General features: G+C 44.3%; 1 protein-coding gene across 2 annotated transcripts; it reads right to left on the bottom strand.

Moving 5' to 3' along the window:
* Positions 1–1,098: 1,098 nt before the first annotated feature.
* Positions 1,099–27,228, bottom strand: PAFAH1B1 (platelet activating factor acetylhydrolase 1b regulatory subunit 1). Of its 2 annotated transcripts, none has more exons than XM_053961196.1 (11): positions 27,078–27,228; positions 12,862–13,070; positions 12,354–12,438; positions 10,792–10,866; positions 9,725–9,931; positions 9,238–9,406; positions 8,234–8,336; positions 7,299–7,527; positions 5,934–6,035; positions 5,141–5,297; positions 1,099–4,602 (listed from the first exon to the last, which is right to left on the bottom strand). In XM_053961196.1, exons 2-11 carry the CDS (start codon positions 12,891–12,893, stop codon positions 4,529–4,531), a joined length of 1,233 nt encoding a protein of 410 aa, XP_053817171.1. In that variant the 5' UTR covers positions 12,894–13,070; positions 27,078–27,228; the 3' UTR covers positions 1,099–4,528. The 2 variants fall into 2 exon arrangements, with proteins under 2 accessions (XP_053817171.1, XP_053817172.1); XM_053961197.1 differs by lacking the exon at positions 27,078–27,228 and adding an exon at positions 27,010–27,028.
* Positions 27,229–27,272: the final 44 nt, after the last annotated feature.

Below are 27,272 nucleotides of genomic sequence, written 5' to 3'. Positions count from 1 at the left end.
AATGTTGCAGTGACCACCTGTGCTGTAGTGGGACTGGAAACACCTACAGAGCTGCTGTCAGCGCAACACTTGCTGCACGAGCAACAACTCACCCAGCTAAGGGGGAAAATTAAATTTAACTGCCCATACTGTTCTTGGCAACTCACACCTGAACCTGCCTTGGGCTCCCCGTGAGAAACGCACTGCATGTGGACATACGAGGCTTTCCTGTCAACCCTCACTCCAAAAACCACTTCTGTGCCACCCTGTCACCCCATCTGGGATAGCCCATGCACGCATTGGCTCTGGCAGAGCCCAGGCTCAGATTTTTTCCCAAATGCAAGGGGGTCTCATCCAAATGTCCAGCCCGTGTCTGTTCCCACTGCAAAGTACCACCCTACCAGCTGCTTGCACAGACCTCAGCTGGTGGGAGTGCCCTTTCATTCTCTCCCCATATCAAGCTCATAAGCACATCCACACTCTTCCATTATGAAGATGTGCCCGTTGCAGTTCCAGCCACTGACCCATCTCTAAACAGTACTTGCAATTAGGGCCAAATCACAGGGAAAAATTAAACCACAGCACACACAGGCACACGAGCCTAACAGCAGAACAGATGTTGCCAGAAGCACCCAGTGCCTTCAGCTTTCCAGGCAGCTCCCCCGTGCTGCCCCAAAGCCGAGAGCGATCGCTCCGAGGGTCGGGGGCCACGCTCAGCCACCACCCTCAGCTCCAACACCGAGCGAGGAGCGGTGCAGCTCGGGTCTGCAGCACAGAGAGAGGGGCAAGATAAGGGCAAATCCCACCAAACCAAACCCATCCAGGGCTGGCCTGTGCCAGGCGCAGTGACAAGGCTCTCCTCCCCACCTGTGAGTCCAGCTTAGCCCTCCAGAACATTTCCTGCAGCACCCCATAGCATCAGATCAAACAACAAAACCTCTCACTACTCCAGCTGCCATGAACCAGCTCAAAACCACTTCCTGCAGCCTCAGGTGAGCACAAGTTAAATTAAAATCAGAGCAAGGGCAAAGCAGGTGGGAGCAAAATCTGAGGGTGAAACACCAATAGCTTTTTTCAAAATAGTTTTAATTCTTGCATCCAAGGAAACAAAACCACATCTAGTTTTATATGCATTTAATAGTTTACCAATTGGTACAATAAGATTTTTTTAATATGCAGAAAACATGAATAAATTTTGTTTTACACAGTCTGAGAGCAACAAATCTTACTGTAAAACACAGAGCAGTATTATATACATTCCTTTACCGATTTTGCTTTAATTGTGTCAATAGCTTCAGTTAACTCCTACAGCCTGGGAACTGTTCTCTCCAATTGCAACCTCTAACAGCGCTCAAACAAACATCTGACATTTGCCTTCACGTCGATGTCGGGATCGACTCTAAAGCGTGAGGATTTTGCTAACTTCTCTTCAGAATGAACTCGGGGAAGCCTGAGGGACAGGCAGGACAGGAAAGCAGCTACTTACATGACACAGTGGAAAGATAAAAAGGCCAGTTAACGCCAGTTGTGACTTGCAAATCCAACGCGACCCCCCCACTCCCCCCCGTCCATCCCACCCCTCTATGCACGTGCTCTTGCTACAGGACTCTCGGTATTGATTTAATACACGGACGTTATATACAGCTGGACACAACAGCTCACTCCAAGGGCGCTTTTCCTTCACTCAACTCAGCATTTGCAATATTCAAATCATTAAAGGATTACCAAGCCACCACTGTCTACAAAAACAAAGTATTTTTTCCTTTTAAACAGCTCTCAGGGGAGTCAGGAGCTGTCTAAGAGTGATTTCTCAGGCAGTTCACATGGACAGGAAGCGGCAGAGGAGAGGCAGGGACCCCATGCCCACAGTCCCCACTCACTACCAACCAGGGGTTGTTTTCCTTTCCTCAGTGTCCCGGACACACATTGGTCACACCACACACAAAAGCAGGATGGGTTTGTTTCACCTTCTAAAGTGCAAGATGGTATAAAACATCAACCTCCAGCTTCTATCTAAACCACAAAAAATGTTGCACTTTCTGGCCCGTGTGGCTAAGCCCAGGGATCCGCAGTGGCTCTGGTGGCAGGCCAGAGCTGGGCCTGGCACGTGCTGCCAGGTTTAGTCAGGAAGTGCCAAAGCACCAGTGAACCTCTGGCCCCCTCCAATGCATTTAGTTCATTAATGACCCAGTAACCTCACTGTTGCAGATCTGATCACAGCAAAGGCACAGCACAAGCTGACAGTAACAGTGGGGACGGTTCCACAGCATGTCCCAGAGTGTCCCCCTCACTCCCATGCCTGTGGTGTGGCTCCCTTCCAACCAGGGCTTCAGCTTTGGTCTGGTCGGGACCATCCCTGAGATCATTCCCTGCTGCCCCAGAAGGCTCGCTCTGCACAGGAGCAGTGCTGAGTCTCACCCAGCAGTGGCACACACTGGGGCCGGGAGTCCTGCTAAATGCTTCTTTGCTACAGGGAAAAAATGCAGTAGACAACTTCCACATCACAGGTACCTTTAATTTCTCATTCAGGTTTTGAGTTATGTACAGGAGGGTGGCTTACTTTAGACTTAAATAAAGTTTCTAGGTCCTACCAGGAATTAAACAGATGTTATTACTTTACAGTTGCAGATGCATGGAGGGATTTAAGATGCACTATTTGTGTATCTGGAATTCTCCAATAGGACAAAAAGCAGCAAATTTTTCCAGTCCAAGCAGCTAATGAACAAAACAGACTTTATTCGTGCATGCTTATGCAGCAACACACACTGAGAATGACAGAAACCACTGGATTTAAGAGATTAGCCTGGATCTTAAACTGGCTCTGGAAACCCCCACATCAGAACCCCGCTTTCTCCACCGCTTCCCAGAGGATCCTACACCCCAATCCAGCTCTTCCCACAGAACAAAGGGTCCTTCTGGGCTCACTGTGGAAGTTTCCCCCTCACCAGTGCAGTGTGCTCACCCTCCAGCCCACCCTATGCTGGTCAGGGACTCTCAGCTTTAAAAGGGACATTTTAAAAGCCATGGATTAAACCAAAGGAATAAAATAAAGCACAAATTGAAACATCAGCCTGGTACTTCATTGTATTGTCAATTTTAAAGTTGATTTTAAAAACACCTGGTTAGTTTGATAAGTATTGTAATTCTTGGTTATCTACAATGGAATCTGTCACAAAAATGCTGATTAAAATATTAATTTATAATATTTCCATTAATTTCAGGTCAAAATATGTAACTTTAGGGATATGCAAATTAAAAATTGTGTACACCAAACAACATAAATACTAATAACTGAGCTGGGCTGGTTTTGCTGATAGGATTTGGGTCTGGTTTTAATGTTTATCATCATTCCCACAGAAGGGTGTGGGCTTTGTTCATGGCATCTTTCTTTTAGAAGCCTGCATGGATGTGACCTGCCATTGTCAACTGATTCTCAAGATACTCAGTGCCTCCTTTAAAGCATTTCAATGCTGCAGCCCAAGGTTTTTCTCCACTTGCAAACCCCAGGATGTTTTTACTGGAGCCACATTGCCAAGGTGAGGATCACCTCATTGTCCAAGGAGGCACTAAGGAAACCAAAAAACTTTTGCATACCCCAATTTCCTGCCAGTGAATGAGGGAAGTGTCCTTTGATCCTGCTGTGTAAATAGGTATTTAGGAATTGCACATCTCTAACAAACATGGAAAGCAAACAGCAAGTTGGACCATGGCAGTCATTTGGGAGAGGAAGCTCTACTGGAAACTGGATCACTAAACTCTAGTGGGATGGACAACTCCTCCTGGAAGTTTGTCTAGCATTAAAAAAAAAACAAACAAAAAACCATTGAAACTTAGTTTAACAGCACAGCTTAACCATTGAATGACCAAATAAAAAATAAATACATTTATCACATCAGCTGCGACTAAGATTTGTTGTCTTATTTCAGGTTTACAGTCAGTTCTATAAATATACCAACCCTTGCGTGATAGGAGGCCAAAACAAATGTTTTCTGTTGATTTGGCAAATGTTTCATGACAAATATTCCAGAGTTTAATTAATTTCCATTAATTACATATAAGGTTCAGAAGATTCTGAATTGCAGCCTTATTATCTAGTATTCTTAGAGAAGATTTATTAAGCACACTTAAGTGATGTTACATAGATACACATTTCTGAAAGAGCCCTACAAAACTTTTCCCAAATGAGGTCACCAATTCAGGCACCAACAGACAGCAGAAAGAAAAACAGGTATAATTATCCGACATAACGACACTGTCAACTATTCAGTTAAGTGCCCTATTCCAATCATCCCACTTCTGCCTTCTCAGGTCTGATGTGACCAATGCCAGCCCATGTTCTTAAACCTATGGTACTTCTAGACAACGTATGTAAATTTACAGTATACAATTTGGATTCACCATGCATGAATACTTTGTGTGTAACATTTAATAAGCTCAATCTACATCCAGAATAATTTACATGAAAGGACAATATTTATTTAAACAGAGCTCAATGGGTAACCATGGTATCTGAGTGCATCCAGAGGAAAGGGGGTCACTGTGAACTCCATCAGCGGCACTCCCACACTTTTACTGTTTGATCTACACTCCCAGTCACCACGTACGGGGCTGTCTTGTGGAAATCTGCCAGGAGACAAAAGCTCACGTTACCAGTGAACCCAGAACTTCAGCATTTCCTACTCTCACTGAATGGCACTGCTTTTTCAAAAGAATTCTACCAGCTCAAAGGCTAAATTCCAAAGCTCTCAGCCGTACTTCTGTAGCCAAATTTTCTCATGCTGTTACCAAGACCTGGTAACACGAATCAGGAATGTCCAGGAATTCAAAGAACTCTTTTCTGACTGTTGTGAACACCCTTCTTTTCCTTTTGCTGGGCAAGCACTGACATTAGAGCCCTCCCCACATGCCTGCACGTGTTGGTGACAGGCTCCAGAACTCCCTGTCAGTTAACATTCTTATCCATGTGCAGCAGAAGTGGAAAAATCCAGTACACTCCAACTCTACAACTCACATGGGTGGGGGGTTTGACTAGAAACTGGAGTTAATTTCTAGTTCATTTCTTCTACACAGAGTGCCACTAGGGCCCAAAGGTGCATGCCAGCCTGGTGCCAGCTGCAGCCAGTGGGGAAGCAGCAGCTCTGGCACAGGGAGCAATACGTACCCAAAGAGGTAACAAAGTGTTCGTGCGCGTTGAGGGTTTTCATGCATCGCTTGTTCTTGAAGTCCCAGACACGGAGAGTCTTGTCATCAGCACAGCTCAAAATAAACTTTCCCCCAGAATGGAACAGGACGCCACGTACCCAGTTATCATGGCCCACCTTGTGCACAAGGAGAGATCAGTGAGCAGGCTGAGAGCTGAGCATCCCACACCTCGCACTACGGCACGCTGAGGGACCCCTGCCTGGCCCCGCAAGGACAGCGCTGAGCTCCTGAGACCTCTCAGAACTCACAGCTTATCTCCAGTTTCTATTATTACACCTCTATCAGTCCTCCCAACAATGCAAGTTCCTGTACTTGAAGGCAAACAAACAGCAGTCCTCATGTGATCTGCACAAGTTCTGCTCTCCACCCCCAGCACCACCACCCAGTCCAGCCAGAATCAGAGCTGGGAACAGCAGGCTATGGCCCGCGGGAAGTCCCGCACGTGGCAACAACATGATATTTCTCAGAAGACACAATTCAGATAATAACCAGCATTTCTGTAAACAAACCAAGCTACTCATCACAGAACCTACACCACAGTACTGCATTCACACAATGATTTTGGAGACTGTCAGTATTTCTTAGCAACAACAAGATCTGAACCATAGAAGCCATTAAAACTGTATTTCCAGCATCTGCATCATTATAACTATGGCTTCTCTTGAATACATGACATGCAGGATAATACATTTCATTAAAACTGGTTGTACATATACATCTACAACTGCCAGAAAAAACACCAATGGACTTACAAGTGTCATAAGGCACATGCCAGTGCTAATGTCCCACATCTTAATGGTCTTGTCTCTGGATCCAGACAGCAGAAAAGGCCCAGGCTTGCCACTCTTCTTAGTCTACAGAAAATTATGGTACACATAGGATGAAAGTGGCAAGAAGAGGAATGAAGCAGATCCCTTCCCAGTGATATTGTTTAGTACCAAGATCAGATCATACAACAGCTTACAGCAAGTAAACCCACACCGACAAAGCTGGGTCACAGGCACTGGTACTAATGCTAGGAGAATTACACAATCTGTTAAAAGAAATGGTTGTCTGTCCTGCTGATTCCAAGCCAAATAACACTTTGAATACACACTTGCCTACTGCAAGACAGCCTCTGTTAACAGCAGACACATCTCAAGTGCCACATCTCGGGATGAGGATGCAGCTCACACATACCTTTGTGTTCACATTCTTCATAAAATGCAGCGAAGCAGGGTTAGGAATTTCTGAAAACTTCCTACTGTGAAGTGATTTCTGTGTGTGTCCCTGCACGGTGACCACCGGCCGAGCTCTCACCTGCCCCAGGTGTGCAGGGAAGGCGTTCCCCTGCGGGCTGTGCCCGATCCCACCAGCAGGGGGCAGGGGAGGCACCACTGCAGAGCCCACGCGGCCACAGGAAGGACGCACGGACTTTGGTTTTAATTACTTATAATTAAAAGATTATAATGGCCTTTGGAGGCAGAGGGCAAAACAGCAATGCCGGGTGGGGGGGCTTGACTAGAAACTGGAGCTTAATTCTATTTCCTTTTCTCTACACTTTAACATCCTTAGAACGAAAATTTCTTCTGGCCTTTAGCCTTTCTTGAGGCTCACTAGAAGAGGTATGGGTGATCACACAAACTGAGATTCATTTTAGTTAAGGAATGCTTTCTCCATCAGTAGCTGTACAGTAAATCACAGCAATTGGTGCTTGACTCCAGCACAGTGCACACTGCACTCAAGGCAGCTTTATTCTGCATTCCTGACTGGCTCCTTCCCCCCTCTACCTTCCAATTGCTAAGCATCCTTATAATCTTCACATTCTGCCAGAGAAGCTGCTTTACACATTTCTTTGCTGCAATACAAGACAGTGGGCCCACTCTCACCCCTCCCTGAACAGATATCTCCCCAAAGTTCACTTTCACTAGTGCAAGGATAGGTCCTAAACACAAAAGCTGGATCCTGGGAAGCCGAGACGGGGCTTAGCTGCACACCCAGATACTCGGACAGAAGTACTCATACAGCTGCTGTACCTGCCAGGCCTTTGAGCCCAAAGCTCAGCGGCTGTCAGTGCTACACAGAGCAGGGACAGAGATCTCCCTGCGCGTGCTTGTGTAACAGCCCGGGAATGTTACCTCTGATCCCGTAGCTTCTGATATGGTGGAGTAGGAGCTCTCGGGAGCCCAGGAAATGCACTCTACCACATGCTCGTGCTCCCGGAGCTCAGCTTTGCATTCCTTTGTCGCTACCACCCACACGCGCACCGTCTGGTCGTTGGAGCAGCTGGCAATCAAGGTGCCGTCCTGGTTGGGCCGCACCATGCGCACCCATTCTCTGTGCCCCGTGAAAGTCTTCACGCAGTAACTGTGCAGAAAACACAGCGTCACTCAGCCCCCGGCGCAATAACCCCCTGTGCCTGCCTCGGAAATTCCAGGACACGTCACCTACTCAGTGGTTAAGATAAAATACTTTAGTGCACACATGTTCATCCCGGCAGGTGATGGAGCACGCCATGAAGAGTTTGTGGAAAGGACGTGGACAGGAGAAAGCAGTGGCAGCTAGGAGCTAGCAAAAACTTGTTAAGGCAAAAAGCAGGAAACTTGGGGGGAAATTAAGTTGACATGACTACTTGCATTAAACAGTTATTTTAAGAACAAGTAGAGATTTACAGGTCATTTCAGTTATTAGAGAGACAACTGATAAACGAAACAAGCAAGAAGACAAAAAAATCAGGAGACACCTTGATCTGTGTCAAAAAAGGTAACAGATACTCCCTTTAAACTCATGGTTAACCAGTGAATTTATTTTCCTAATTCTTCATGAGCTAGAGATGTACCCTCATAGCTTCCAAAAAGATAAAACCAGTTAGCTCTAATTAGTCAGTATTAAATCTAAACCCCTCTGCCTAATGACTGAGGCAGAATCTTTCAGTGAATTACTCAAAATGGCAGAACATCGTTTCTCAATTCAAAGAGTGCCTGCTGACATTCAGATTCCTGTGTCCCATTTCTACACACAGTGGTTTCTCCTCGCTTTTGTTCTGGTGCTGTTTGCTCACAAGTGCACTTACCCTGTCTGGACTTCCCACATTTTGATAGTTTTATCCCTTGAGGCAGAAACTATATGATCTCCGTTGGGCATGATGGCTACCGAAGAAACGTTATGATCATGACCTAAAAACAAAATAAAGCCTTTATTAAGTGGCACTGGCAGAATTTTCAGAGCACACAGGACTTGCCTTTTTTTTTTATCTTGGTCAAGTAGCTACAGTGGCAGAGCATGTTTTATTGAATCATCTTTACATGTAAACTTGAGGTTTTATGAAACAATCATCCATATTTTTAGAACCTACACAGTCCAGGCACTGAGCATCCTTAAAGGTGCTTTTTGTTTACTTGCATATACCTATGGGTGGGTGTTTATTTTTTTAAGTCTCAAACATTCTCTATTTCTACTCACCACTTCTAAAAGATGATCCTAAAAGCAAGAAAAAAGCTCTTACATAAGACTATAAAAAACATTTGCTGTCAATATTAGAATCTTATAGCTGTGGGTGTTGTACTTTCTCATTTTTCCTATGGCTTTCAAACCCAGTGCAAAGGGAACGTTCCCGTGTGATCAAACACACGCAGCCAAACCCTGCATGGAGCAGCTACAGCCACCCTGCACTGATTCCTCCCTTCCTGTAGCCCTGCATCAGGAACACAGAGGGCTGAAGGAAGGAATCTTTCACCCATTTGAAGGCACTTTTAGTGTCTAGCAAGCATTTAATATTTAAAGCTAAAATCCCTCTGTCATTTTATTTCAGTATCATTATGAGATGCTTCCTACACCATCATGCATAGTAGATTTAAGATGCTATTTCATTCCATAAACACTGCATGCATTCCCTATTTACAGGGCATTCAAATTATATCCCCCCTTTTTCTTTTGGAAAATACTCTGGTGTATAACCCCTTTCCACATCAGCAGTTTTCCTGGATAAAAAAAAAAAAAAAAAAAAAAAAAAAAAAAAAAAACCAAAAAAAAACTCTTCACTTTACAGACTGCTAAATCAATCCCTTTATACCTTACCATGCATAGTTCTGATGCACTCAAAGCCCTGGAAATCCCATAGCTTAATGGTCATATCAGCAGAACAAGAGGCCAAGAGTTTGCCAGTGTGGTCAAAGGAAATATCTTGCACAGAGTCTGTGTGCCCCTTCAGGGTTCTCTCAAAGTCTCCTGTCTCATAATCCCACACCTGACAAGGGAACAGACAACCTGTTAGCAGCAGCCCATTACTCTTTTTATTCTCCAGCCTCACATCTGCACTCTGCAGGCCAGTCTGGCACTGATTCAATAATTAATCAAGCAAGAGACAGACAGCCCTAAAAAGCTTAACAGTAGAGGAAAATAAATTTCTTTTTATGTGATTTTGTTACTTATAAATTAACTGAATTCATGCATTTTGAAAACTGCTTCTCAGCTAACGTTAAGCATGATAAGCCCAAGAGGAGAACAAGTTTCACTGTATTGATGTCACCTAGTCCACAGCCAGTTCTGTGGAGCACACACGTACCTTTATTGTGGCATCCTCTGAAGCAGAGACCATAACACTGAAAACTGGATGGAAAATGACTCGAGTGACAGGACTCCTGTGCCCACTCAACGCATACTTCTCTGGAGGACGAGGAATCCACTCTTTAGGGTCTCGTTTCTGACCAAGAGGTCCACCTGATGTAAATTCTTCCTTAGCTTCATTCAGCTTCGATTCTAATTCCATTACCTAAGTGTAAGAATTTTAAAGAGACCTTTCATTTCCAGTTTTATACAAGATCTAATTCACCTTCTTCACTAGTAATCCAAATAACAACTGACTCCAAAACTCACAGTAAAGCAAAGACTGCATGGATCAAAACTGATTATCAACATCCAGTAGCACTGGTTTTAAAAATCAAACCTAAATTAATAAGTTATAGCTTATTCTTTAATAATTTGTAGTTAATTCTTAATAATTTATTCATTAATAATTTATTCTTTTCAAATTCCCAAATATTTTCACAGGAAAAAATAAGTTCTACAAAATCCCCTCTACTCACACACTGTACAAATACATCTGAATTACTATTGTGCCAAACTACCAAAGAAGGTTGTGCTAACAAAAAGGAATGCTACTGCTGCAGGAATTCTGTGTCCTGTTGGAGCTAGCACACACATTAACCAACAACAGAAACACCGGAGGGCTAATAAACCCTCGCTGTATTAGCCTGCACATGGGATAGGACTTTATTGTTAACACACTGATTTTAGGGTTTTTTTTTTGTTTTTAATACACTCTTGAGCCACTGAAGCATGACTAAAAAGAGTTTTGTACTCTCCACTTGCAGCACAATCCCTCACTGGAATGCACTGGAGCTAATGGCCCCTTCCCTCTAGGGCCATGGCCACAGACAACAGGCAGCACAGATTTTTCCTCCCTCCTAGCCCAGCCTGACCCCCTGCACACAGCAATTCCATCTCCCTGCTCACCAACTGCCTCAAGGCACCTCTTGCCTCTCCAGCTTCAGGACTGCACATGCATGTTCAGTGCTGAATGCTTTCTGGGCCAGCTTGTTATATGTGTACATCCAGCAGATCTCTACTTACCTTCTTTTGTAATCTTATAACAGATGTCCATTTTTTTTCCAGAAGTCCAGCATATTTCTTATCTAACTCTTCATTCTGAGAAGAAGCATTTAAAGAAAGAGGAAGAAAAGCAACACAGAAAAACAAACATCAGAGATGCAGAAGTAACTAAGTGTTGCACTTGCTCTCCATTGCAAAATTACAGTCTCATGCTACAGTAAACCTAAATGAGATGAAGATAACAGACATAGAAAATAACCATGCCAAGGCTTACTCCACAGCAGATAAAAGCTCTGAGGACTCGCTACCTTGGTTAGGGACAGATGTTAATCTACTACTATAGGGGGGCACTTGTGAAAGCTGGAATTATTTGCATGAATAATCTATACGAAAATTAAATCTCTCTTTGTAGAGCTACACATCAATCATTCCAATTTACTCAAATAATTTCAGCCTTTACCTTTTCTTTCCACTTTAATATAGCCCACTCCAATTCAGATTTTCTTGCAAAAAAGTCGTGAAACTTTTAGCAACTGTGCTTTCTCTTTCCCTCAGGACCATCTAACCTATTTAGATTGCTTTCCTAAGCTTTGGGAAGAGGAGACTAAATTAGGTTGATAGATAAGGCAGATAGGGAAATGATATTAGGATTTTCAATTGTAAGTATGGTATTTCAATTTGTCACCTCTACTTATTTATTCAATACTAGGCAAATTGGAAAAATTAAGTCAAACTTCAAGCGTTTCGGAAAAAGAACAATGCAAGATATGTAATAAAGAAAAGGCAAGGATTTATCCAGCACACAGAAGTTTACTACTCAATCCAGCTGTAGCCATATAAAATGCACACCTCCTATGCTAATAGATGGCCAAGTTAAAAATTATACCAAATTATCTGTGACAAAAGCAAATCAACAGAATGAAGTTGCAAGAAATGACTGGTCTGAGTCACTGGCATCTGTATAGTCTAAGCAAACAGAGCTTACCAGAGCTGGGCACACAATCACAGACTGGTATGGGTTGGAAGGGACCTAGAATCTCATTTTGTTCCACCACCCCTGCTGCAGGGGAACACCTTCCACTAGCCCAGGCTGCTCCAAGCCCTGTCCAACCTGGCCTTACTGGATGATGAATCTCTATGAACTGTTTCAGCCTGCCCTCCTACTACATGGCTACCCAAGAGGTATGCAACAGACTCAGGCAATGACTTAACTCCTGACCTAACTTACACCTCAAAAGAATTTTCCAACATTGGCTCTGTATGACAAAGCAGAGGACAAAACTAATCCAGTTTTGTCTTCCTGTTTCTCAAAGATCCCCAGTGAAGTCTGTCTCCAAAGTTGCACAGTCTCAGACCATTTCAAATCTGGTTATAGAACCATTTGCTCAGAAATGGCCAACTCACCCAGTGATTATTTTTCCCTTTTCTGGTAAGGCAATAAGCTGTGTGAGCTCATCACCTCCTCTTCTGAAACTGTCTGAGTTAACAGGTAGGTAACAGACACACAGGTTCAGAACAGATGCAAATGCTGTAAAACTGACTTCTGAACTAAAATATAGGTGAAGAATCTAGTTTGAACTCACCACATCTAATTCAGCTTCCTTTTTAAAAACTGAATATGCCTCCTCGTAGCCATTGGAACGGAGGTAATCTGCTATCGCTCGATTTCTACAAAAGAACATTTTAAATACAGTTTAAGGACTCAGAGAAATATTGTCATTACAACATAGTACATTCTGATCAGATCCTTGTCTACGTTATGAAGTAAAACAGCAAAAAATTTCCAGAATTTACTCAAGATAAATGTAGAATTCACACATTGCAGCTTATATTGCAATGTGCTTACTGCAAATTGAAGAACCCTTTTTTTATGCCATCAGTAACTTTGAAATTATATTTTCATCATTTCCCAATTCTAGTTTCAAATACCAGCAGTTCTATCAAAAATAAAGAATAGAGGGATCCAAACCACAATACACAGTACTTAAAGGGCATGTGAACAGAGACACTCTAAAATCTATTTTGGAACAAATGCTAATAATTGAAGTTTAGTGAAAATGCAACACAAACTTAAAAAGAATGATCCCTTACAGTTCATCTCGTTGCCTTTGTGACAGCACCATCGTGGCTGAGATGTCAGGTTAACGTGATCGAGCAGTGGCTTCTCCTCAAGAGCTAAAGTCTTGGGAACCCAGGATCCACAATTCAGTCTGCCACAGTGGCTTAAATCACAAGTATTTCCCCAGACGTGAAATCAAATAGGAAATCCAGAGGCATTCAACACAGAAGATTCAATCCATCTACAAGGAGGAGAAAGAGACATTGTTTGTTTCTTTGAAACAAGCATTCCTCAGGCAGCTTTCTTATATTTACCCAAACAGCATCTTTAAAGGCTCTGGCTCTACCCCAGCATGGGGCCCTTGCAGCTACAGTGCTACACAACTGCAGCACACAAATGACTTTTCCCACTCCAGTACCACCACCTGAGGGGGTTTCGAAGAACCTTTGACTAAGAGACAATACTTGTTTTCTTTTCAATCATGTGTTAATGTAGTTTACTTAGAGTTAATACTTCATCTCACCCATGTTTAGGGCATGGCAAATTTTTAGACAGTCCTCCAATCTGATCAGAGTGGCACCATTACCATGGGAAGAGCTGCCACAGGCCCATGACTGCAGTTGGGCTCAGGCAGTGATCACAACACCTCTGGCAACGCCAGCCAATTCAGGATACAGCTGAAACCCGACACGCTCGAGGTAGTTCAAGTCAGTGGAGCTGTGCTTTTCCAAAACACAGGCTCATTAGTATGCTTTGATTCAGAAACACGAACTGCAGCATTCTCAGTGCACAATCTGCTTCAACTGGGCAGCTTCAACCTCTGCCACAGTGACATCACCAAACCCACACTGCCTTTGCTTTCTGCACTGCAGGGACCTTGCGAGCACCACGACCATGGGAAGTGCTGAAATGGCACTTCTTGCACACCTGGCAGGTTCTGTACGGAACTCATCATTCACTCAGGCTGCTCAGCAAGTCCGACTGACCAACCAGCCCTCAGCACCGAGATAAACCGAGGCAATGCACAGAGACAGCTCAGAGACAGCAGGTGGGTTTGTAAACTTTCTACCGACTGCTTGAGGACTGCACGCTCCCGCTGCCTCTCCTCTGCCCCTCCGAGGCACACACGTACACTGACTTCAGGATCACAGCTCAATAACAATTTCAGTAAGGAGCCTTCTTTAAACAATAGCCTGCTATGAAAAAAGTAAGGAAAATACTAAGCTTATATCATGAATGGCTACTTATTCATCACAGGGGATCAGAGGCTTCTTTCTAAACCTATCTAGGCCCTGCTGTCTGCTTCAAAATGAGCTTAAGCTGCAAGTTGCTTGTTTCGACCCTACTGGTGGACCTTCCACGTTAAATGCTGCACACCGTAATACTGCCTGCAAGCCAGTTACAATACGAACACTCTGAACAGGAAATGCCTCATTTAATTAGTCTAACCTCTTCCCCAATAGCTATTTCAGAAACAATTCAGCTGAAAACTAACAGCACAGGCTTCATCCTTTCAGAAAACAGAAGCAAACATTTCACCTCCTCTTGTCCCATAGCCTAATTCATATTTACCCATAACCAGGTAAAGAGGCAGCTGGGTTTCAAGAGATGTCCGGTGCTCAGTACAGAGTAGACTACCACATGCAAATTAACAGAAATTTGGTTAACATCCAAAATACGGTCCCGCAGTGCTGAGAGGCGCCCGCAGAGGGCGCGCCGCGGGACACGCGGTGCAGAACCGGGCTGGGCACGGCAGGAGCAGCGCAACGGGCCCGGGCACTGCCGAGCACACGGCAGCGCCGCCGGGAGCGCCCAGCAGCGCAACGCAAACACACAAACGTCCAAAATCTGCCTCTAGGCCCGCCACAGGAAAAACCTAAAGGTGGGATTTGTATTATGAACCGCCACTATGCAGTGAATGCCTAGCAAATCCATCTTTTACATGTCATCTATTTAGAAATGCATGTTCCCTGTCAAATGTAAAGTAACCTCAAACTTCTCCATATCCTATACCCACTTCCCAACACCTGGGCTGCTCCACAATCTAACTCTGAATTGTTAGTGAGAAACAGATCCTAGTACTGGAATGGCAAATAGACTCTTGCTATTAGCAAATTACAGTTGAGCCAAAGCCACCAACCAGCTGATCTACAGCATCTTGCTCCTCCACAAAGGGTCTGTTCCAAGCGCCCTGCACAGTATTCTGAACTTTTAACTACAAAGCCACCTGAATAGAAGGTAAAGTATTTTTAGGACTGCCTCCTTCATAGACAAAACCAGAAAAAACAAAACAAAACCAACCAAAGCCCACTGTAAACAAAGAAAAACCAAAACTAACAAAAAAAACCACAAAGAAAGAACCCACTCAAGCAGAAGTGTCCAAACCGAAAAAACCCAAAAGGACCACCATTAATTACACACCTGTGCCACTATGTGAACTACCTATTTTTTCAGCTGGAGCAGACTTTGTGACATACAGGCTTCAGCAAAGCAAGACTAACTAGTCCTCCTCCATCACCTATCAGCCATCACCTCCAACAGCTCAGCCATGAGAGGCAGCTGGAGCTCTGGGGGAACCTGGGGAACAAAAACAACCCACAAAGAACTGCCACCTGGTCATTACATCTTGCCTCAAACTGGTCACTTTGTATCAGCATATTAAGGCAGCATCAAGACAGAGTTAGATATTCTTCTGAAAGAGAAGGTGTCTTTGCATGAGAATTTTACTCTGTCCACTATTAAATACAAGAAAAAGCACACTGAACCTAGCCATGCATAGAGTAACAGCTACTAATTAAGTGTGAACCATGATGTGCCTGTTATTAATATCCACTTACACTCCTCCAAGTTGTAGTTTCTAACTTAAAACCTATCTGATTCCCTATCAATAGTCTGCATACACAAAAGCACCAAGTGACAAACCTCTGCATAAGGACAGTAAGAGAGGGCTACAGGTGTTCTCAGCAAGATCAGGTGGAGCTGGCAGAACACCTGTCGCTGGCACAGGTACGACACATGCAATGGGCACCTCTCACTCCTCCTGGCAGCACAGGACCCGCACGGTTTTCTAGAATAACACAACACAAACCATTCCTTACCTATACAAAACATACTCCTCAGCTCCACTAACAGCAGCAGATCCTCAGCAGGCAGCTGCACCTCATCCCAACTGCCCACCTTTCCACTCAGCTACAGATCAGCTTTTATACTCAGGACTGGCAGAAACATCAGAGCAGTAAGAATAGCAGACTTACTTCAATCCTTTGGTGCTGCAGGACTAGAGAGTGGCATACTAAAGCATAATCTTTAAAAATAAATTAATTTAAAAAGAGCTAAGAATCATCACAGACCAGAATTTTTCCCTGCACAAGTTTCTAAAGCACAGAGAATTATTGATGAAGAGCAACAAACTGAGCAGGAATACCTGAAAAGCAGAAGAATCCTCATCTGAAAAGGAAGGTAAAAACAGCACAGTGCAGGTTCTTCTGACTTCCTCATTTGAAAAAAAAAATAAAAATAGGTGGGACCCTCTGTCTCTTCATGTCTGACCATTGCCCCCCTTCTTCCTAAACTGGGGTTCAAAGATTCCTGAGCGTCACACTGAGGTCACGCTCACGGCCACCGCAGGGGCTCCGAGGCCCTGCTCTGCCCAGCCGGTGCCACCTGGGGAGCACAGGCCCCTTGGGCCAGCGGCTGCCAGCCGGGCACCCAGCCAGCCCCACGCCACGCTGGCAGTGGGCACCGAGCTGGCACGGACAGGAACGCCCTCTTCCCCAGGGCGACGAAGGATTCCACAGACCGCTGCCGCTTCCTGGCTTCAAACACTGGGCTCTTCCACTGATGGCTATCAGTGTGGCTCGAGTGCTTCCTAGATTACTGGAAAACTTCACAATAACTTAATGAGAGACCTGCAAATGATTCATAAATGCACCAACAGCAAAATGAAACAAGTTCAGCTCCATTCGTTAGCTGAGAGCTCTACAGGAGGTATCCAAGCACAATAGCTACGCGCTCAGTCACAGAAATGAGGTAGGGAAAAAATAATCACTTTCAGGCATGAGATTCCCTTCGGCTCATGGTATGTTATGCCAATAAATGATATGTCTTGGCTTGTAGGTATTTCTATGACTGTGTTCATACTTGCTTCAGGAGACACTTAAATATTTTCTACACGTATTCTCCAAATGAAACTGAGAAACAGATTATGAATCAAATTAATTCATCAGCATTTTAGTCTCAACTTGACAAAAATACTTGTTCATTTACCAGAACCAGCATCAAGCAAGAGCAAAATTACCAGAATTAAAATTCCTAAAAGTGCCCATTCCGTACACACAAAAAAGTAAATCAAATCTAGTCTGTAAATTTCTTCAGAGTTCATTATGATTTTGTTTAGCAGAGTATACTGGATGCTAAACAGTACTACAGTTTGGGTTATATACCGAAGCCCTTTCAAATCCCCATTTTCAGAAGTGTATCCTTAGGTACCAAATTCCACCATCACAACAAACCTCAGCATCTTCCACAGGATTTTGTCAGTAAGTTTGGTTCAAAGTTCTCCACTGCCTTTGTTTGCTCCTATCAAGTGTGTCAAAAACACTTTTAAGGACCAACACCATAAACACACCCCTAAAATGGCTCAACTGACTAACAGTGCCCATTTCTGCTGTTCAGAAAAAGTCACAGTAGAAGTCACCCCCAACTGAGCTGTGATCCATCTCACCCAGAGCGAGCCCCAGGACTGAGGTACAGCAAACCCAGCTGTGCCAGTGCCTTTGTCACTGGCAGTGCTCTGCTACCACAGTGAGGTGTAAGAAGACCAAAAATCAGCTTCAGCTTCATTCCTTGGTTCGTGACACGGGCAGCAGCAGTGAACTGTTCCATACACCAGCACCACCACCCCAGGTTCACTCTGCTGCTGCTGTCCAGCAACCTCATGGTAGTGCATATCCCAAATATATGTCCATGGCTCCTCCAGGAACTTAACAGTAAATTAATTCAATTTCTGCAGTTTTTATGACCGTTGCTTAGGCTCCATAAACAGTCTTCACCACAAAAAGACAAGCTATGTACACTAAACATGTAACTGTAGCTCATTATATTAAAAATTAGAAGAGATACATGGCATCAATTACAGAGCTAAAGCATCAGCAGATACAGAACAGACCAGCAGAGTATAGCTCTGAAAGCTCAACAAAGCTTTAGCGCAGCACTGCTGTGCTTTAGGAATTGTATTTTTGCAGAATTCTAACACTTTAGTTAACTCAGCTTCAAGACCATTTTTTCCGTATTATTATGACAACATTTTAAATTATATTCTCCAAGAACGTTTATTGAAGGAAACAAAACTGGGTATCACTTTTGCAGACTGCTAGCTCAGGCACACCTAATACAAAGCATTTGGTGTTAAAAAGGCACATTAGCCACCACCAGCATCAGGAACACAAAACTGGGTTCACACTATGAAATCAATTAAGAGTTTTTCATTACTCACATTTAGGTTCAAATTTAAATCTTATCATTTAAAATGTCAATAACACATATAAAACTTAAAACATTTTGGAGTGTCCAGCTACATGCTAGCAACTTTCAAGGGTTTCTCTAACACAGTCTATCATTCTTAAAAGGTTTTTTTTACCTCAAAGAAAACTCCTGGAGTTTACTTCTGAGTTGTTAGTATATGCAAAATCCTGCTTCAGTTAGCTCCCTCTCTTCAGCTAATTTTACAATCCCAGTGAAAGGCCAGTCACTTATGAAAACCAAAGGCCACCAAAAAGAGTAACTGAATTGATATAATCAGAATTAAATTCCACAATTCTTTAAAGCTGAAAGGATCCATTTGTGCATTACTAAAGAAGAAACTCTTGTTGCATTGTCTCTTGCTACATGGCTGGCACAGGAGGTCCTTGCAAGGTTCTTGGACAGTGTATCCTGTTTCATAACATTAAAATGAGAACTTAAAGGGGTTATTTGGGAGTAATTCCCAGGCAATTAGAGCTACAGTACTTATGGAAGAACTAAACCACATGAATTGTTCTCTTACACTTCTGGATTGTGTTGCTAAATTCTACCAAGTATATAAGAAAACTTCCTTTTAATTCAAACTAATTTTTAATGGGTCTGATTTTGTTTTAAAGCCCATAAGCAAAAAGCTGCTCTATCACACTCAAGCCACAGAATAGGACAACTCCTTCTACAAGTGTACTCAAAGCCAGATTCCATAGAAGTGAAGTAATATCCATGATTCCTAGGCATAACTATTAGGACCTGAAAAGGGTTCCTAGATATGTCTCTATCTGTTGATAGGAAAGAAAAACAGTAACAAGTAAAATAATCCAGTTCCTCTCCTGCTTCCATCTTGACCCTCATTACTGCAGGAAGCTCATCCACAGTAGAATCACCCAGGCACAGCCATGCAGCTGCTCTTAGTGCAGCAAACAGACCTTATCCTAGAAAATGTTGGAATCCATCACCTGCTAAGCCAGCAGGGATGAGTAGGAGAATATGAGAAAGCTACTCATTTATGAGCTGGGTTAATCTTTTTTCCACTTTTCAGCCTACATCAGTAAAGCTGGCTGAGGGATTACGACAAAGTGAGCTCCAACAGCTATTTGATTTGGGAAAAACAAAACAAGAAGCAAATCTGATCTGAATTACAACTCTGAGCCTTATTTTTAATTCATATGTTTAGTAAGCCTGTTATTCTGCAATTAAGGGGAAGTCTCAAAATGCCCGTAGGTCAACACTTTGCTTGATACATCAATGTAGTATCCACAGAATACAGCATTCTGTGCAGTGCTTATAATAATTCACAAAAAACATTTTCCGTTTCAGTTACAAGTTTATCAAAGGAAATATATTTTTAACATGAAAAAAGTGAAAAATTTTATGTCTGTTTTCTTCCTCGTTTCACCTACTTTTACAGCTTTTGCTAAGAACCTGATACAGTTGTTTAGTTCTGAAAATAATTCAGCACCAAATCCATGGGGAACCAGAAAGCAATCTGCAGCAGATCAGATATAGTGCCTATGTTCCAAAGACTTGGAATGCAGGTTGCAATTACATCTGAAAAATAAAGCTAAGGAATGTCATCAAGATGCTATAAACCAGGAGCAAGTTGGGTGCTCCACGCAGCATGCTGCCGAAAGAAACGCCTGTGCATTTTGAAATCGACTCCTATGCCCGTCTGCTTTCCCATATTATTTCAAGCTAAGTTTTTAACACATCACAGGCAGTCACTACCCACCTTTAGGACTGTAAAACAACAAAACACATTTCTGGCCTCGTTACCTTCCCAGGCACCAACACTAAATGACGTTGAGGAATCTGGGCCAAATTTGCTTGGAAAGTATTTTTTTTTTAAAGAAGACTTTAAATTAATTCAAGCTTGACATTTTTTCACCATGTATCACTTCAGTTTTGCAATTCTGATAGAAGCATGATACAATTAATTTTCAGGAGAAACATCTTGAGTGAGCACTGTCACACCATCTCGTTTTAGAGCCTTTGAACTTCCTCCAGGTCAGAGCTCCAGCCTGAGGTCTGTATGTAGGCTTTGGTGGAAAACAAGGGAAAACATCTTTCTTCTAACCTGCCTGTTCAATTCTGTGTGAAAATGCAGGTAAATTCAGCTACCAATAACAGGAAGAATGCAGGCTGCAGTAGGAAATAAAGGTCTAAGGTGTGAGAAGGTTCTGACAAGGCAGTCCCCACCCTGCTGCTCAGGGTGTTGTGACAGCGGCAGGACAGCAGGTAGGGGTAGTGTTACGGGCTCGATGTTACACGCTGCTACTCAACACTTGCTCAGAGCAAAGCACATCAGGGTCAGCTGGATGACTCCAGCAGGGTGTCATCCAGCACAACACATACACATTTTGGGATAGCAATTCTAGACCACCAGGAGAAGAGTGCTGCACTTAGATATGTCTATCAGCAGGCATGCACAGGGTTTGAACTTTGTTGTTCTCAGTTCTTCCTCACATTCTTCTCTGGCTTGAAAAATTAAGGAACAGATTTATAACTGTAAAAGAGGTCACAGGACTACATCCAAATTTAAATAATTCAATCATTAAACTGCCTGTTATACTGGAAATGTGGTATTAACAAAAACGACCACAAATTGATTAAATTTATAAAGAAAAATACCCAGAAGTAAACTTAAAGGAACACCTATGTTAATAATTTAGAAATGAGGGAAGGTATAAACCACAAAGAAATCCAAACAAGAACTCAGACAGAACTTCCACTCTTCAGTCATGAGAACACTGTTGGCCCTTTATCCATTTTCAAATTTTGTTGACCAAAAATTGTTTCACTCGCCCAGAGGGGGGGTAAAAAACCAGAACCAAAAAGCTCATTGTTAATTGCGATCTATAACATCTTATTCTATTACAGGGAACAGTGTTCAACCTTTCATGACACTAGTACCAAAAATAACAAAATCAGGGTCCTGGTAGAAGGTGTCTCATCCTTCTTATCACCCACCTTCACCTAGTCCTGCCTCTAAAAACCTTCACCTAGTCCTGCCTCTAAAACAGAGCTGAAGGTGAGAGAACCAGAAACTTCTACCATTAGTGATTTAACAGACACCATCTGTTTAAAATACATACAGACACTCATTAATGACATCATCCTCTTAATAGACTGCAAAGACATGAGCATTTAAACAAACCAAATTGTTTATCCAATCTCGTTCTTCACCCCAAAAAGCAGGTGAATCCAGCACAAGACAAGCTGTGAATGTTGTTTCGTTATGGAAGAAATAGTCATTTATCTGCAGCAAACAGCCTAGATGCTTCTAGCTGATTTTCCTCTAGTCTTAAAGAAGGATAAACGTAACACCTTTGCTTTAGCATTAAGCAGAAAAACAAGGCAGAGGCAATCTCGGGGGGGGGGTGAGGAGGGGAACACTTGTCTGTCTAATTAAACCAAAGGAACTTAAGGTTTGCAGAGCACAAGGGGAACAATTAACATGGATACAAGAGGCAAGGTATAAATAATCTCAGTCATGAATGGCCCTGCGCTATCCCAGATGCAAACCAGTACAGCACCACGCCGCAGAGCCTGTCACCTACCTCACAAGAGGTGTGACAGCTGAGTCACCAACCAGCCCCAGAACAAGAGGTGCCTGGAACAGCCTTCGACCAACTCCCTCAGCAGGGACCTACTTAACAACGGATCCAAGGCAATTACAGGACAGACACTGCTGCTGCACCACCTACAAACCTCAACCATGGATGGTCCCATCTCTGGAAACACCTTCTCAAGGCTGCAGGAAGAAGTTACTAGTAAAAAATACCAGGTAAGTGTTCCAGAATCAACAAAATCACAACCACAACGATGTATTTATTACATTCATTTAATCACAATCCTTATCCAAAGTCCACAAGCAGCCAAGCCAAACTGCAGAGCTCACTCAGAAGCAGTACCATTGAGAAGGAAATGGCAAAAATAATTCCAAATGTATTAACTAGCAAGTGCTTTGAATTAATAATGTTGATTTTTTTACATAGTTATACACGCATCAGTGCTCTCGGAATTGGTCACTGTGACAATGCTGTGCACAACATTAGTTTTGAAAGGACTGTATGTTTATAGTCCCAAGGAAATGGAGTTCAGCATATACTTACTTCGTACATAAGCTTTTTCTTTGAAATTTCCTGACAGTGGATGCTAGCAGGAAGTGAAATGATAGATGGCTTCCAAGACAGTGAACTAAAAGCAAAAGAGCCTAAGTCACACCTATCTAATCCCTTAAGGAGAGAGCAGGAGGTTAAAAAAAAGAAAACAGAATAAGCTTTTAAACATTATGAATGAGACAAACATTGCCTCATCCAAGTCCTGCCTCAACTGAAAGGAAAAGGCCCTTTTTAAAGCAACTGATATAAGATACAGGTTAGCAATACACATCTGTTGGGCTAACCCGCAGCAGCTGGCATCTCCAGGGTAAAACTGGAATTCTGTTCCTCATCAGACAAAATCATGGCTCTCGCCAAGGCTTTTAATACGTACTGCTCATCAGCTACTTAGAACATGGTAGGGATGAAGAAAAGTTCTGTTCTAAAATAACTGTAATACACGAAAACCAGACATTTAACTCAACCTAGGCTCAGGACCCCACCGTTAAGCTGATGTGACAGAGCTACAGCTCTCACCACACCTCTGCACCCCAGTGGTGGCACCATCCTGCCCACAGAGCACAGCCATTCACACTTCCCAGCATGGACAGCATTCAGAGCAAGAATTCTGAGGAAACAGCTTTATGTACTTGAAAACTGATTTTAAACAGGTCAGGATTGTATCTTAGTGTAAATGTCTACTTCTAAAATCTTAAAGTGTAGCCTACTCTGTCAGGCAGATCAAAAGATAAAGCAACATCACCCATGAATAAAACCCTCAAAAGCCACATTAGGAGCCCCATTCCTTTGTGCCATATAATAAAGTAGCCCCTGAGAAAGCCCCTGAACCCAGGCAAGGCTTCACCAGTGCAATACATTTTTAGTAGTCATGTTGTCCTGCCAATGATACATAAGCTCTTATAGAAGGGAGAAAGAAGAGCCAGCTGTAACGTCACTGACAGATCTGCAAGTACGGACAGTGCATAACTTAACGACTTCTCTGTAACAAACCTCACAGGAGAGTCCCAGCACCATTCTATCAACACACATGCCTCTGATCCTTGGGAAAGATCTTCAGTTGCCATCACAAATTACATGTTAGAGGCTGGAAACTCCCCCGCTCCCCATAGGAAATCTGAAATTATTATCTATTAATAATAATTACAGATTTCTATTGTCCTCTTGATTTCCTGAATTTAGGCCCACACAGTTCTTATTTTCAGCCTAACAAGTATTTCAGTGCCCATTTCATGGATGCTTCAGCTGCTCTCCCAGTCTTTGCCTTTAGTTTAGAAAACTGACCTGAAATTCACCAAAGCAGAAGAGACCTGCCCTAAACTGAACTATTCCAATGTCACTCTCCTTCCTACTAGGTAATTCCAACCCCTCTAGTTCAGGAATACAGCGCAGCTACAGAGGGTTGTAAAAAAGCTTACAAACACATGCAGTCTATACCTGAGCTACCCTGAGCCAGAGGGGTCCAGCTATTGTTTGCCCAGAATACTCCACAAGAAGTGTAAATACATTATAATTAATGATGCACATGGGCTATGGAGTTCTTCATGGAAGACAAGGTTGCAATGCTGTCAGCAGATGTTGATTCTGGAGCTGTCCCGTCCATAGCAAGTTGAGAGCAAAGACACAACCTGATCTCCCAGGCTGGGAGGAGCACAGGAGCCAGGACAGGCACAGGAGTCAGCAGGACGGGCAAGACAGAGCCTGTGTGCAGCCAGAAAGGAACCGTTGATGACTTTTGCTTCTGTAGAACCCAAATGAACAAGTTACTCCTGTAGAAAAAGTGACTGCCATCATTTCAAGGACAAAAATCAAGCAAAGCTGTTAGGATGGAAAGAGTTTTGCTAGGTTCTTCATTGGCCTTAGCCTGGATATGCATTAGACTCAGGTATTTGGTTCGTGCAGCCATTGAATCCTGGAACATCTACTCCAAGTGAATGAACTAGAAATAATGCAGAAACCACAGCCCCTTAATTTAATTTTGGGCATACTAAGAGAAGCACAGTCTCTTTCTTGTGTGCCCATCTCCTGTCACAAACTGCACTCCAGAACTGAGACCCCCATGAAAATGCAAAGCCTGCTTAAGAACCATCCATGTTCAACGCTGTACTTGCTCCAATCAGCACTAAAATCAGATGGGAATGCCATGAGGCACATGTGGAACACGGGAGCACTTCCATAGGCAGCCCTTCCTAGGTGCTTCCTCCAATCCCTATTGTATTCCCCAAATCCTTTGTTCAAATGCTTTTCCTACACAACTTTAAGCAGTAGTACCCAAGGGGGACAGCAATGCTTCTACAGTGCTCAAAAGGGCTTCCAAAATCCTGAGACGTTATTTTACAAGAACTTGGCACATGACGAAGGGCAGTGCAGTCCAGTCTTACACTGACAGCAGTCACTCCACTGTGGTCACCAGAGAAACCAGGGATTGTCTTTTTCTGTGTGCCCACCCATAATCCGCTCTAACCAAGAAGTTCCATGAACAAATAACAGCGTGAAGCCACAATACAGAGGCTTCTCTAGATTCCAGAAAATCTTGTGTGTAAAGCACTGGCACAAAAATCGCAATTCTTATCTAAAATGTAAATAAAATCAATTCAACAAGTGCATATCTAAGTGGATAAATCGAAGCGGTTATCAGACAAAAAAAATCCGGCTTTGCAACAGTGACTGGTCACTTCTCACTGCCAGACAAATCAAAATCCACCCTGCAGAAAAATCAGTCTCAGAACAGAATGTGAGATTTGTTTCATTTCCGAAGCTTCCTGCACCATTAGATTCTTCCCTAAAGAAGAGACTTCATTGTTACGGCAATTAGTATTCCTCCACCCCGGCAAAGGGAGGAAAAAAAAGCTCTGAAAGGGTAATCGAGCCATTTCGCAGCTTTGCCTCCTTACTCCACCCAGTCTCTTCCCAGCTCAATGGCTGCTCACAGCATCCACAAACACGGGAACAGCAACAGAAACACACAAAAACGAGATGCCGGAGAACAAGCCGGATATTTGCAATGCATCTTACAGTTTTAAAATATTTTCTTTGTTTAGTTCCCCAACGTAATTTTCCTATTTAACAAAATGACTCTAAGGGCAAATAACATTCTGACAGCAGACCCTCCCTCTCCCCAAAACCAGCAAATGCTGCACAATCATTTACAAAATGATCATCACTGAACGGAGGTTCTTTAACCACCAACTCCTAATGCCATGAACAATACTGTCACAGGAACATATACTTAGAACAATCACCACAAAAATACATAATTTAGCCAGGTCAATATGCCCAAACATTTAATTATATTAAAACGGTGTTTATTAAAATTTTTTTAATATAGCTTAGATTAACCTTCCCCCATCCCTAGTAGGCAATTCATTATGAAAGGACTTGACCTGCACCAACCAAGCCCACTGCTGCAGCACTATTGAAATGGTTCGAGTGATACCATGGCAAAGAAAGGGAAGGTGTCACATTATTATTGGTATTAAAGGTCAAGTTTAATTGCATCCACCTTAAACAAAAAAAAAAAAAAAAAAAAAACAAAAAAAAAATAAAAAATTTCACGCCCACAGAACTGAACAAACCCCAAACTTTTCAAGGGAGGCACCACTCCCACCCCCCAACTTCCATCAAAAGCCCTGCCTGCGTATAACCTCCTGCCGAAACAAAACCTCGCGAGCAGTAATTAATACAGGATTAAAGCAATATTATAAGGTTTTCACGGGAAGCCTATGCACCTGCAGCCATCCAGGCAGTGATATGACCCCCAGAAGGAGAGATTAGACCTCCCTCCCCCGTTTTGCTGCAGCTGGTTCTGAAGGTCTGAGCCACCTCCTATCGCTGCTGCCCTGCTGAGCACTGCAGGAAAACTGGGGATGCGAGACAAATTCTGAAACAACACCTACTCCTTTCCCTGGATTATTAATTCTCGTCTTGTTTTCGGTGCCTCGGCCGCGCTGGCGATTTGGGCCATCGCCCGACGGCCGGCCCTGCCCGGGGAGGGTGACAGGGGGGAACCCCCGGCAGGAACCGGGGAGGGATGCTCGGGGTCCCCTCCGCGCTCACACCAGGCCCATCGTCCCGGAAGACTATTTTATCGCTATTTACTCTCGCCCATCGCCTCCTCCCGGTATTTGCTAAGTCACGGACGGAGCGGCGCGGCCCGCGGGGGGGGGGGGGGACGACGACACGGGCCCGGCGGCGGCTCCGCACCCGCCCCGCCGCTCCCACCGGGCCCTGTTTTCCTGCAGAGTCACCGCGGGAGCGGGGCCGGGGTCCGCAGGGAGCGGGGGAGCCGCGCCCCGGCCCCCAGAGCCCCCCAACACCGACCCGGGGGGAGGACACCGGGCCGGCCCCCCCGCCGCCCCCCGCCCCGCCCGGTCCCTCCTCACCAACGGGCGCGGCCGCCATTTTGAGAGCGAGGAGAGGGGGGGGGGAGCGGGGCGAGGGCGGGGAGCGGGAGAGGAGGGGGAGAGCGGAGAGGAAAGCGGCGGCCGCTCGTGCCCCGGGCCGGGACAACCCGCGGGCCAGGGGGGCGGCGGGCCCCGGCCTTACCGAGCCCCGCCAGCGCCGCCGCCTCGCTGCGCTGCGCGGCTCCGGCGCCACCCGCCCGTCCCACTCACCGGCGCGGCGTCCCGGTGCGGGGTCAGGGTCCCGGTGCGCGGTCGCGGTGCCGGTGCGGGGGTTCCGGTGCGCGGTCCCGGCGCTCGGGGACGCTCCGCTCGCTCCGCGCTGTCAGAGGCGCCGCGGCCGCCGGGAGGGAGGGCGGGAGCGGCGCGGCCGCCGGGGCGCTGCGCATGCGCGGCCGGGGGCGGGGA

This window comes from Vidua chalybeata, chromosome 20 (genome assembly GCF_026979565.1).
Source record: "Vidua chalybeata isolate OUT-0048 chromosome 20, bVidCha1 merged haplotype, whole genome shotgun sequence".
NCBI classification, from domain to species: Eukaryota; Metazoa; Chordata; class Aves; order Passeriformes; family Viduidae; genus Vidua; species Vidua chalybeata.
The sequence above is the reverse complement of the archived record's forward strand: the minus strand, read 5'-3'. Positions and strand labels throughout refer to the sequence as shown.